Source organism: Belonocnema kinseyi, chromosome 3, assembly GCF_010883055.1.
Source record: "Belonocnema kinseyi isolate 2016_QV_RU_SX_M_011 chromosome 3, B_treatae_v1, whole genome shotgun sequence".
Taxonomy (NCBI): Eukaryota; Metazoa; Arthropoda; class Insecta; order Hymenoptera; family Cynipidae; genus Belonocnema; species Belonocnema kinseyi.
This window is the reverse complement of record NC_046659.1, coordinates 139,104,830-139,118,975: the sequence shown is the minus strand read 5'-3', so window position 1 is coordinate 139,118,975 and position 14,146 is coordinate 139,104,830. Positions and strand designations below refer to the sequence as shown.

Sequence of the window (14,146 nt, the reverse complement as noted above, 5' to 3'; positions counted from 1 at the left end):
TATAATTATATACAAAAATCGTTTCAGAAATAGTTTAACTTTAAATCGAGTGATTTTTATTAAGACTTTAATTGAATAGTTTCACTAATCTACAAACAGTTAAATTTTTAATGTTTTTAAATTTTTCTGTTTTCTAAACAGTCTGAAATAATTTCATTTAGAGATCGTCCAATTGAAAAATATACATTTCAATTTTGAACGCATTTAATTTATTTATGATTATTCAGTTTTTATAAATAAACTTCCAAGTTTACAATTCTAAATTTAAAGACAAATTCAAAGCAATTTCAAATAATTTTAACAATTTGTTTCTTAACTTTTCTAGTTAAAAGTGGAATTGATTTGTTGAAAATTTAGTTTGTTTTTGGTTGATGATTAGTTGAAAATTATGAAAGATTTGAATTTTAATTGATTCCATTGTCAAAACTCTAATCTATAAACATTTCAATATCGAACGTTTTCAAACTTTTCTCTTTTTTATAAGATGTCAAAGAATTTTCAATTAATTCCAATAATTTAAAGCAATTTCAAAGAATTAACAAATTTTTGGAAGGCTTCTTTTTTAAAATTCTCAAGTAATTTAGAAATCATAAAAAAAAATCCTAGGCATTTCAGAAGATTTTGAAGGATTTAAAAAATTTTAAAGATTCCAAGGACTTTTAATTGATTACAGTAATTTAATAGGATATTTTGAAGGATTTGAAATATTTCAGGAAATTTTCAAAATTTCAAGGAATTTTCAAGAGGGTTAAACAATTTCAAGAGATTTGAACAGATCTTAAATATTTGACGATGTTTTAAAAGATATCAAGAAATTTAATATTTGAGAGTATTTAAAAATTTTCCAAGGAATTTTCGATTGATTGCGGTGATTTTATCTGAGATTTTAAAAGATTTAATATACTTTAGGATATTTTAATAGATTAAAAGGAATTTTAAATTTATTTCAATAATATAGTATAAGATTGTAAAAGATTACAAATATTTTATGGTATTTTTGAATTTTCAAGGAATTTTTAAGAGATTTTAAAATATTTCAAAGGATTTTAAATATTTTAGGATGCTTAAAAAGAATTCAATAAATGTTCTATTCATTTTTATAAATTAAAGGAATTTCAAAGAATTTTAATAATTATAGCAGGTTTGTTTAAAAAAACTCTAAATTACCTTAAAAATCTCTAAAAGATGTCAAGATTTTTCAAAAGATTTTGAAGGTTTCGAAATATGTGAGAATATTTTAAAAGTTTCCGAAGAATTTTCAATTGATTACAGTAATTTAATATGAGATTTTAAAGGTTTTTAAATTTTAAACTGTAACCAACGTCCGTTTTTTTGAGAATAACGTACAAATAACAATTTTTTTGTAAACTATGAAAAATATCGCAAAAGAACAAGAAGCGTTTTTCACAGAACTTTTTCAGGCGTTCAAATTTTTACCTTAAGATGTTTTTTTATGTTTCATTGTTTCCAAGAAAAAGTAGAAAATTCTATTGTAACAAAAAAGCATTGCCTTGGCTACAAACTTTTTCAGAAACTTTTTCAGAAAAACCGCTATCATTCTGTTAATTTTGAACCTTTTTACAATTTTTCGGTGATTTTGAAAGAAGGCGATGAGCAATATTAGAATCAAAGAGAAAATAATGACTTTCTCAGTTAGGCCTAAAGTTATAGAGTTTAAAGAAAAATATTCTGATATTTTGAAAAACAATGCACAAGATTCAAATACGCAATCTTCTCTGCATGTCTTTCAGATTAAATTTGCATGCGTAATAGTAAATACTAAATTTTATTTGCATTATTTACTTGCATGCTTAATAGTAAAAAATTTTAATCTCTTCCGTGTTTTTTAAAATGTTCAATATTCTCTTTATTATATCACAAGATTACAAAATGTAACACATTTTTAAATTTTATTTTGAATTATATACGTCTATAAAATTTAGGCATACAAACAAATTTCTTAAAACCTGTTCCGGCGTTAATGAATCCCGAGTGAAAATTTCGTCGTCACTTTCAACTTCTTCCACTTTCATCAATGAAGGTGAATGAAGATGAAATCCTATTCTAAAAAGATCATTCATGTCGAATATCGAAATATCTCGAAATATCTCGAAAAATGTAACGCAACAATGTGAAGATCCGATTCCTTATTGGTGGAGTTGCAGTCAGGGAAGGCACGTGGCGCGTCAAATCGTGGTCTAATAAATACATGGTTTAGCCACTTGAGGGCCCGTTTCGTTCAAGTCACGCAAACGCTTAATTCCGCCATTTTGTTAGAGTGACCGCGCAGGTTGAATTTAACGCGTACTCTCTGTACGCTGAACTATTATAGAAACATCAGTATGTTGGAAGAAATATGATGAAAATATTGAAATAATTAATTAAAAAAAAAATTGGAATGGGTAATAAATTATGTATATTAGAACTCTGATTTTTCCAATTCTAAGAAGATCACACATATCGAATATCGAAATATCTCGAAACATCTCAAAAAATGTAATGCAGAAATGTGAAGACCCGATTCGTTATTGGTCAGACATATACTTGGCGCTGGATTTGAATTTCTCGCAAAATGTTTTCAGAGCATGCGCGCTTAAGCGCCCGATTGAATAAGTACATGCACTTCGGTTAACTTTATGCGAAGTCCCTTAACACTATTGGTCCCAGTTTCCCTAAATTCCTAATCTCAAAAGCGTAAACATTTCTATCTTAATTACTATAATGAATTAGTTAGTTGCAAATTCATTGTTAATTTCTCAGAACATAGGTAAAAGGGAAGCAAGTGTTTTCATAATTTAAAACAAAATAAACATTTTGCGTCATCTTGAAATCGGTGAGGTATACGCGAAAACTGACAATATCGTTAGGTTTAACTAAAAGGGGATGGTCCCTGACCACCCCAACCTAAATCAGTAGCAGAAACTTCAACATTATAAAAATTAACATTTTTAATTATCTTGAACACGGTCAGAGAAACGTGTTTTAAACCATTTTAAGGTTTTTAAATACGGGGTTTGCCTTAGGACAAAGCGAACTGACCGAATAAAAAGATTGTTTAAATACAAACCAAAACTGAAGATTTTGAAGGATGTTGAAAATGGTGAAAGACACGCGAAAACTGATAAAAATTTTAGGATTTTATAAAGGGACAAAAAGGTCCTGACTGACTCCAAACTAAACACAAAAACAAATTTTTAACATTTAAAAAATTCAATTTTTGATTGCTTTCAAAACTTATCATGGAAAAATCAAAACTATGTAGATTTTGAGAGGTTTGAAGAACCTCACAACATTTTCAGGTGTTTTATACGGGGGCGGTCCTCAGCCTCCTCAACATAAACAAATAAAAAATTTTTCTTAATTCGAAAAAAATCAAAAATTTTGAATTACCTGTAAAAGAGTCACAGATACGTGAAACCGAAAAACATTTTTAGGTTTTTGATGAAGGGAATCGCTTCATGCCAAGATTTTAAGGTTTTAAAATAAGGGTATTGTTACGACCTAATAGATCTAACTCAATAAAAAGATTTTTTGAGCAATTAATATATTATTTTATAAAATTAAACAATCTGAAAGAGGGATATTCGCAAACTACTGTAACTATTCTAATAAAAAAATTTTTTATTCAAAACAATAAAAACATTTTTTATAATTATATCGCGAACGATATAATTATAGCCACTTACTAATTTCGGTAAAAGAAAATTCTAAATTTATTGCATTAATATCTTCAGAAGATTGAAATGTGTGCAAAGGACATAATGACGCCGAGAGAGACCGGCGTACTGGTTTAGTAAGCGACTTGGTAAAAAATGGTGTAGTCAGATTAACCTTGAAAAAAAAACCTAATCTGCGTCGCATTGCGTTGCAGGTTAGAAAACACGTATCCTTTATACAAGCATACGACGTAAATGCGGACTTATTATGGGATTTTAAACTGTTTCGAACTATTATATTTATTTAAATTAAATTATACAGTAATCATGATTATAATTCACACATTATTATATGCATTTTGCAATATTATATTACAAGATGAAACAGAAAAATGTGATTAAAACATAAAGCTGGTGGGAATCGAACACGGGTCTCCAGTGCAACAGCGCGAAGATATTCCATCCTGCTAAACTAGATAATGAAATACAGAAATTTATCGCTCTTATGAAGTAGATCGGAGTTTTGTCGTCAGTTTTAACTTCTTCAAGCGTAAGCGTTATTCAATGCAAGGTGAAAATATTGAAAACCGTAGTTTCGACTTCTTTCACTTTCAACGACGCAAACTGACAAACTTGATCTTATTGATTTAACCTTCATTTTAACTTCAAGCCATGTTATCTCATTTTACCTTCTCTTTCAACTTAATGATTGTTTTCAGGAGAGCTACTCAATTGTAATAAATTTAATTTTTAACGCACACTTCACCCACTCGAGAAAAGGGTTAGAATGGGGTAGATAAATTAGAAAACTTAATATACTAATTAATTTATTTCAAAAATCATTATTTGCACCCATTTAAAATCTTTGGTTTTTATCTGTCTGCTTTTAGCTGTTTTTTTATTCTATTTTAATATATTTATGTTTTTATTGTTTAAATTTTCAAACACAATACTTAACGATTTGGAAAAGAATGAATATTCTCATGATTGCAGTACTTTTATACAAGTATTGTCATAACATATTAACTTTAGGTGACACTAAAAGGCTTAGAACTCAATAGGCATATACACAAACACACACACACACACATATGTCATAAGGACAACCACAGGATTTCACCGGGAGCGGGTGCTAATCTGAAAAATTGTTACCGTTCCCAGCGAAATCGTGGTAAAATTTCAGCCACAACCACATCTCATGACCGTGACATAGGTAGTTACAATTTCCAACGTTATCAATACGACGATCCGGCAAAGTTTCGTGTACTCTGAGAACACGGAGTGATCCAAGGAGTACCGCCTACTGCATTTTTCCCGCAAGTGTTTTAGCATATTGCTGACACGCAGGGATGCTTTTCAGGCTATTAACGAGTGAAAGCTTGGCACCTCCAAGAGCGCTGATGATAAGGACGATTATTTCAACTGAATATTCCAGGTACAATCGTTGCAACTCCCTTATAAGGTTTCTATACCTCTCTTTCTTTTCATCCTCCTTCGCTATGATGTTTTTGTCAGCTGGTGCCGAAAATTCGATAACGAACATGATTCGCTTCTCGAAGTCAAGATGAACCATGTCTGGCCTCGAGTGTGCAACAAAAACAATTGTCGAGAATATAAAATTCCAGTATTTGCGGCACTTCCCATTCTCGATAATTGACTCGATTTCCCTAGGAGCATTTAGAGGAGCGATATTAAGGTGAATGCCGTAGGAGTGACAGAGATGGTAATAAAGCACTCTCAGAGCCGCATTGTGCCTTTGAATGCAGGTCGTTCCCGCGTGAGTTGGACAACTATATAGTATGTGAACTAAATGCTCGGGGTGTGCATGGCACGCCCTGCAGCTATCATCGGGAATGTCTTCGCTCAAAATGTGGCGACGGTATGTTAATGTGGAAATGACACCGTATTGGCCTGCCAAAATGAAACCCTCCGTACCAGACTTCAATCCTGGCTATTTCAGGAAAGCAAACGTTAGATCACACGACATTGACTGATCCTCCACATTTCTGTGGAAGATACTCTGCATTCTCTTATCGAGGAGCTGTTCACGAAAGTTTTTCTCTTGTACTTTCTTAATACGGGCTTTCAGGAGTGACTACTCGAGATAGATAAAATTTGATGCATTTTTCTAACCCTTGATACTGAAGTTAAGTCCGAGTGTTTCAGCAGCCTCCTCCGCTGCTTTGTACAGAAACGCTACTTTGCCTACTTCTTCGTGATTTCTGACCATTTTAAGAAGAGAGTCTCTTCCATTTGCGACTCTATGTGCTGTACCCAGAATAATTCTGTTGTGAAGACATTCAAGACTCAATATTTCGCGACCACCTTGACGGCGTGCGATGTACAGTCGCGGAACAGAAGACTTGAAATGCATGCTTTTGTTCATGTGCAAAGCCTTTCTTGTCCCGATATTAAGATATCTGAGCTCGTTCTTCGTCCATGGAACTACTCCAAATGAATAGAGTAATACCGGGACGGCAAGCATGTTCGTTGCAGATACTTTGTTCCTTGCCGAAAGTTCGGATGACCAAATTTGCCAGATGAGACTTTTGTATCTGCTTCGGAGAGTATCCTTTATAGATGTCACCTCCTGAATGCGAATCTGTGGCACGCCCAGATATGTATAAGTCTCTCCAGAGCGAAGGTGTCGTATAGCGCTTCTATCCACGAGCTCAGAATCTTCAGGGATGTTATTAAGGTTTCCTCGCTTCAAATAAACCTTGGCGCATTTATCTAACCCAAATTCCATTTCAATTTCCTTAGTATATCGTACAATAATCCCTAGAAACACTAAAGCTTGAAACACTAAATTAGGGATAATGCCATTCAGAAAACTTGTATTTCAACGCTTTTTCGTAAGGGGATTATTTAATGCTAGTATTTATTTAAAAATGTGAGGCAATTGAATTTGCGGTTAGAGGTTTAGTCGAACAGTGTTAATTAATTAATAAATTACTGTTTTGCATCCTTCTTCAGTCTGACTTTCACCTAGAGCAGCGTTTCCTAAACTAGTGCTAAATTGAATTTTAAAATATAAAAGTATTTGAATCCAAAAAACATTGTTTGCATTAGTATTTCTCATTAATTGCATTATTTTTAAGGTGGATAGTTTTGCATAGCAAATTATATAAAATTAAGCTTTTATTATTATTTTTTTTTTCATTTAAAATACTCTCATATAAATGTTGACTTTCGAAGGTGTGCGGTATTTACTATTTATTAATTATTGTTTAAAGTATAGACAAACTATCTCAATGATGTACAAAACAATTTCACCCGAAGATCAGTTTTTTCGGACAGAAAGTTATTTACCCTAAAGACCCATATGTTCCATAAAAAATGTGCGGCATGTCGAAAAATATCATCTAATTAAAATACTTTCAAAATCACTTAATTTTGTTTTGCTTCAAATGACCAACCCCTACACTAACTAGCAGTGAGAGTTACAACCTTTAGTTTCTCACCCCTGTGCTTGCAAATACGTACGGCGTTACTGAATAACGAAACTGCAAAAATATACAAAGCGAATTACACAAATGACGTACAGTAATAAATTAAAAGTATTGTTTCAAAAATTGTGGGATAATTAAAAAATGCCCTTAACGTCCTGTACCACTATTTTTCTACGGCACTAGGTTTTTTGTCATTTTTTTTGAAAGGGTCTATCACTAGAAAGAAAGCCGTACAAACATAAGTCTTGCTGGGTTATTTGACCGCCTCATTTTTTACTATGGGCTTGTAGTCTAGTAGTCAGCGAAGATCATGTCCTTAATATTTTTTCTCAAAAAGACCTTATTAAATAATATTATCAACATTGTTTTCCAGATAAAAATCAGTGCTATTATAAGGCTATCTGAAAATGAGGAAAATACTTTTGATCTCAGTTCTGGCATTCATTATTTTGGCTTTCGACATCGAGACCGTCATGGGCGAATGTAAGTCAAGGGTATATACTGGTTCGTGTCTCGTATGGAACAATAACTCCTGTCGTAGCACATGCATAAATTCAGGCGCATCAAGTGGTTTCTGCTCTCAACAAATATGCTGGTGTCAAAACGGAGGATGTTAGGTGAGGTAACACCAATTGATGAGATTATAAATTAAACAGAATATTTTCAAAATATAATAAAATAGTGTCCATCCATTTTAACTGACCACAGTAGCAACGCCCCCTCCAGTTCCAAAAACTCTGTATTGACATATCAAACAGTGGTTTTTAAAGTAAAGCTGCTCACAAGACCGTCGCTTCTAAAATTTTCACTCTACATGATTATTTGTAAATTATAGAATATTGTTGGAGGGCCACATTGATGAAATTCGATGTTCATTGTAAAAATTTAACAAAATAAATTAGTGTTGGATTGCTTATTTATTATTTTCCTTTCAATTCATTACCTCATATCTTCTTTAATTTTAATAAAGTACATATCGCTGTGTTGAAAAAATCATGACATGCATTTACGAAAGGAATAAATATTGATATATGATAAGCAATTTTTCCATTCTCACAATGAGAAGGTATTCGTTTTACGAAAACTGACTCGCGGATTTCTTTGAATCTCCAAGTTTCGAGACCCCCCCCCCCTACATCCGAAAAACCCGGTTTAACTATGGTTTGCGTCTGAATGAGATTTTTTAGAATATTACACAAGGTATGGAATAAGATAAGTGACAAAAGATGTCCACCCAAAGCGATCTACAAATTTGTTATAAATAACTTCGATACAGGACGAGTAGATTTTTCTTCAATCGTGAAAAACAAGATTAAAAACACAAAAATTTAAGAATTATAAAAACAAAAAATTTAAATATGCACGTATGTTTCAATATGAATGCATATTCTGTGTCGTAATGCTGTAAATTTCGTGAAAGGTTACATGTTTTAGCGTAGCAAAGAATAAAATTTAACGCAAAATAAGAATAAAATATTAAAGTGAACATGATAAATACAATTTGTATATTATTTTACAATTAAAATTATTTCTTGAAAAAAAGATCCTACCCCACCTTCACTCCATTGGGAATCGAACCACAAAACTTCTGATTTCCGGTCAGGTTCTTTTCCAATTAAGCTATTAGAGGGATCAGAATAAGAACTCTTAATTCAAGAACATAACGCTAATTTTTAGCTAGGTGCTAATAGTACAAGTAATTATTTAAAAATTGAACAAAAAATTTTTTTTTAAAATTTTTTAATTTATCTGCTATATCATCAGAGATTGTACCTACTGACAGTAGATCAACCTTCCAAACCAAGAAGGCAGAAAATCCACACAATATCGATCAAATTAAAAATTTTCAATAACAGAAAATGCTTAACGTCTTAATAAGACTAGATGGAAAATAATATTTTTTAATTAAAATTATTTCTTGAAAAAAAAGATCCTACTCCATCTTCACTCCATTGGGAAACTAAAATAAACATTAAAGAAAGAAAATAAACATTAAACAAATTTAAAATTATTTTACAACATCTTAATAAGGTATCTCGGGTCGAGTTACATAAATAAATGTAATACACGGTTGATATAAGATTTATCAAAATAGTGTAGAAAAGTTATCATTTTGGACAAAATCGAGAGCGAAGCACGAGAAACGTGATGAGAATGTGTTCTTTAAAGCCGAAAGAGCTTTAAAAAAAGGGAATGCAGAATCACCAAATTACATTTATCGATGGAGCGCAAGGCGCGAGAGCCAATATTCGCGCGCCTTCATCGCGCTTAAAGTTTCGATCGAAGCTCTTTCAACCAAAGATAATCAACAAATTGTATTTGTCGATACTTTGACTCCTAGTTTAAATTTTAATTAACACCACTCAAATAACCTTCGACACTATTGTTAAAAAATATATTTGTTTTTTAGTTTGCATTAAATTTTATTCTTAGCTACCCTGGAAATGTGTTATTTCAATGAATATATATTATTACAATTCATAATCTGCATTGGTATTAAAATATACGTGTTTCTATTCATATTTTTATATGAAAAAATGCGCATTCTATAAAAAAAAATTGTTATAAAACACTTTATTGCAACTTGTGTCGTTTTTCCATAAATTTAGTTTCTTTATTTTAAATGTTATTTTTACTATCTAAATCAAAAATATGCATCCCAGCGTAAAGTAGTTCTGAGAAAATTGGTCGCAACAATTTCGATGAAAATTTTTGTTAAATATAAAGTTATTGCAACGTGCGTCTTTTTTCAAATATGTTAATTTGTTTATTTATAATGTATTCTCATAACAAAAGTTTGTAAATTATTTGTAATCTTTTTTTGTTATTTTTTTCTTATCAATCTTGTATTTTACGATTTAATTCGACCAGCTGTGCGTGGCAGTGTCTCCAGAACGTGGGATTTTTCAGTCCCCACCACTCTCTCATCACGGAGCGACACATTCAAACGTAGCGTGTCGGTGAGTCGGCTCTGTTAAATGCTGTGAAGCCCAGCCTCGTGTAAAGCCGAAAATGCACCAGCAGGAACCCGAGCTCTCCCGACTTCACGAATGATGATCTAGCTGCTCCTCAACTCTATTCAAGTTTCGAAATCCCGAGTTACCTAAGAACCATTAGGCATATTTTTAGTCATATTTTTAGTAAACAATTGATTTTTAACAAACAAAAAATAAATTTTCAATGCAATAGTTCAATTCCCAACCTAAGAAATTACTTTAAAAAATACATTTTTCAATTTAAACATTATAGTTTATACTGAAATCTGAAGTTTCAAAAATTAATTTTTAAACCCACATAAATGCGAATTTTCAACAAGAGAAATTAATTTTTGTCTAAAATAAATGAATTTTTAAAGCAGAATAATTCTCCAACTAAGAAGATAAATTTATAACTAAAAAGTACACTTTTCAAGAAAAAAAAGTGTCAACAAAATTGTTTGATTTTCATCTATGGAAAAGAATTTTAAACTAAAACAATAAGTTTTCGATAAAAAATGGACTAGTCAAATTATCAGATAAAAAAGTGGAATTTTCAACGAAAGAAATTAATTTTCAACTAAAATTATAATGTTTCAACGAAAAATTGAATAGATAAATTTTCAGTTGAAAAATGATTATCAGCCCCAAAATATCAAAGTTTCAACAAAATATTTAAAGTTCCAAGTAAAAATTAAATTTGCACACAAATAATTTAATTTTCGAAATAATAACTTTTTACCTAAAACAGAAATTTAAAACTTTCAAAATCAGTTCAAAAATAACAAAAATTTTGTTTATCAAAATAGATACTTTTTCAGCGGATAACGGTTACATTATCAGTTTGAAAAATAAATTTACAACCAAAAATTGTTTACCAAAATAATTTAATTTCCAAAAAGAAGAGATGAACTGTCAACCATTTTATACCAAAAGAAAAGAAGTTTCACCAGAAATTCACTCAGAAATTTCATTCAAAAATTTTGAAATTTTTGATCGTATGACAATTTTAAATAATTTTTATTTAGAAAAATGTATTTTAAACAAGAATTCGAAAAGATTTTGAAACACATCAAACGATTTCCTAAAATTTAAAAGAAGAGTTTAGAGTATTTTAAAGGAAAACATTTCAATTTGATAAGATTAAAATTTAAAAAAACTTAAATAATCCAGTAAATTCAAGAAATATTTAGAATAATGGAAGAGATTCGAATCTAATTTTAAACATATTTTTTTTAGACTTGTATATTTTTAAAGATTTCATAAAAATAAACTTTAGAAGCTATAAGGGAATTCCGAAAGATTTTAAGGAGATATAATTATTTTTCTTGAAATTCCTGTGAAAAATTTAGAAGATTATATGAGTCAAGTTTCTTACTTTTTGAATGCTTTTTTAAAATTTTAAGAAAAATGTAGTCCTCAGGCTTCTTTTTTGATACATCCCTTTTCATTATATTTCAGGCTATAATCACAATTTTGCTTTAAAATCTTTTACACTCTTCTTATAAATTTCAGGAAATCGTTTCATGTGTTTAAAAATCTACTTGCATTTTTTTAAAGTAAATCTTTTAAAATAAAAATTGTTTAAAATTTTAAAAATTATTTTTTAAAAATTATTAAACGATTATTAGAAAAACAATGATGTTTTTCTTATCTTGTCAGACCATCTAATCTCTAATCTTTTAAAATTCTTCAAATTTTTCCCGTTTTTTTTAATTCTGCAAAATTAAAAAAAATGCCATTAAAGTTTTGCAGATGCTTTGAGTATATTTGAAATATTTTGCAATATTTTGAAATGTTTGAAAAATAATCTTTTTACATTAATTGTTTGAAATAAAAAATTATGTTAAATATTCCTTTAAAAGTATTTACATGTTTTAATTATTTTCGAATCGTTTGATATGAAAAAATTACAAAATAATGGTTCAAAATATTTTACGTACTTTTCAAACATTTAAGAATCTAATATAAAATGTTTTGTATTCTTACTTCAATTTTCTCTTAGAATTCATTCTAAAACAATTATTAATTTTTTTACCAAGGAGTTTCTTTCATTATCTTTCATTATCTGAAAGTCCTTCATTTATCGAATTATATTATTATTTTTTCATTTTACATACATATCTATTATATTTTGTCAAAATTTAATATAAAAATCTTGAATGTTCAGTGTATTTAAATACTAAAATTTTTAATGTTTCCATATTTCTAGAAATAATTGAACAAATGTTATCTGTAATTCAAATTTGTAATTTTATTTTATTTGTACTAATTCTTTTTTTCTAATCTTGTCAGACGTTCTAGTTATCTTATCTTTAAGAATTATTCCAATTTTTCCTGATTTTTTTTTAAATTCTGCAAAATAACAAAATTAATTTCTTAAAAATTTTTCAGATTCTTTGAAAATTTTTTTATTTTTCTGTAATGTTTTAAAATGTTTTAAAATAATTTTTATTATTCGTAGAAGCCTAAAAGATTCTTTTTTTATTTTTCGTGAAACTTTACAAAATTCTTTGAAAATCTTTACATGTTTTAATTACTTTAGAATCCGTTTAAGATTTCTGAATATCTCTTGAACTTACTCAATTTTGAAAGTGGATTTTTACACCAACATATAATTTAAAAAATTGTGTGTTTAAAATTCAATTTGAATCTCTTCGATTCTTTCTAATACATCTTGAATTTACTTGATTTTGATCTATTTATTACAATCTTACCAAATTGAAACATTTTGCTGTAAAATCTTCTACAGTTTTCTTTTAAATTTAAGAAAATCCCTTCACATGTACTGAAATAGTTTAAAATTAATTTTTAAAAATAAAAAATTATTAATTAAATTATATATAAATGCGCATTTGAGCGCATTTGAAGTTATAAAAGATAGGTATGATGAACTTGAAAAAAGGCAATTAATTTAGAAAAATGACGCCATCTCCCCCCCTCCATTTTGATTTTTGATATCTCGGTTATCAATGCAGCGCAAAATTTTTTCTTTATGGCGCATATAAGCGCATTTGAATCCCCATAGAAAACTCCTTTCATCAATGCCGATTGCAAACTTTTAATTTGGTTGTTCATCACTTTGTAGCATTTTGTTACCTCTATATCTTAGACGATTTTGAAGATTTTCAGAAAAATTTGATGGCGCATATGAGCGCATTTGAAACCCTATAGGAATCTCCCTTCATCAATGCGGATCGCAAACTTTTAATTTGGTTGGTCATCACTTCGTAAAATTTTGTTACCTCCATATCATGGGCAATTTTCGAAATTTCCAAAAAATAATTATTGCGCATATGAGCGCATTTGAAGTAGAACGAATCCATGTCCTCAACTTTATATTGCACATCACTGTTAAGGATTTAACACCTGCGTTACACTGCCCCCCCCCCCGTCCAAATTTAATATCTTTGGTAATTACCTAGCGCAAATTTTTTTACTGGTGGTGCATTTGAGCGCATTTGGGGCGAAATTCAGTGGGCTATAGAAAACTCAAAAATTAAGAGGGGGGGGGGGCTGGTGTAACTGACCTAGAAATCTGGCTGCTTCAGTTAAAATGAACTATTTCGTAGAAAATTTCATTTTTTTTAAATTCATTTGTTGATTTAAAAAAATCAAATAGAATCCTTGTCGGATTAAAATTCAAATATTTTTTTACTTTTATTTTTTAATAAAAATTCATCTGTTTTAAAAGAAACTTAATCTTTTTTAGATAAAACTGCAACAATTTTGGTAGAAAATTTAACCATTTTCTGAAAAAGTCATCCTTTTTGGTTCAAAATTCTTCTTCTTGGATTGACAATGAATTTTTGTTCGTAGAAACGTATTTCTTATTTAAAAATTCATATTTTATCGCGAAAAGTCAACTGAAATCTTTTTCAACTAAAAACTCAACTATTTTTTCTTTGAAAATTCATCTTTTCGATTTAAAAAAGAATTAATCTGTTTTTGTGAAAATTTAATTGCTTTTTATGAAAATGCAACTTTTTGTTTAAAAATTATTTTTCTTTGCTTCAGTATTCAATCGTTTTTTTTAAGGATATGGTTGAACTACTTTGTTCAC

The 14,146-nt window shown here is 29.6% G+C and overlaps 1 protein-coding gene across 3 annotated transcripts in view; it reads left to right on the top strand.

The window, feature by feature from the left end:
* LOC117169621 overlaps positions 1 to 14,146 on the top strand; it is a 36,637-nt gene that overhangs the window by 17,018 nt on the left and 5,473 nt on the right. For 2 of the 3 annotated variants that reach the window (XM_033356076.1, XM_033356075.1), the window contains exon 2: positions 7,482 to 7,725. In XM_033356076.1, coding sequence (XP_033211967.1) covers positions 7,653 to 7,725 — 73 coding nt within the window. In that variant the 5' untranslated portion in view covers positions 7,482 to 7,652. Of the gene's footprint in view, positions 1 to 7,481; positions 7,726 to 7,816; positions 8,025 to 14,146 lie in introns of those variants that run through there. The other variant, XR_004466690.1, reaches the window with a different exon arrangement.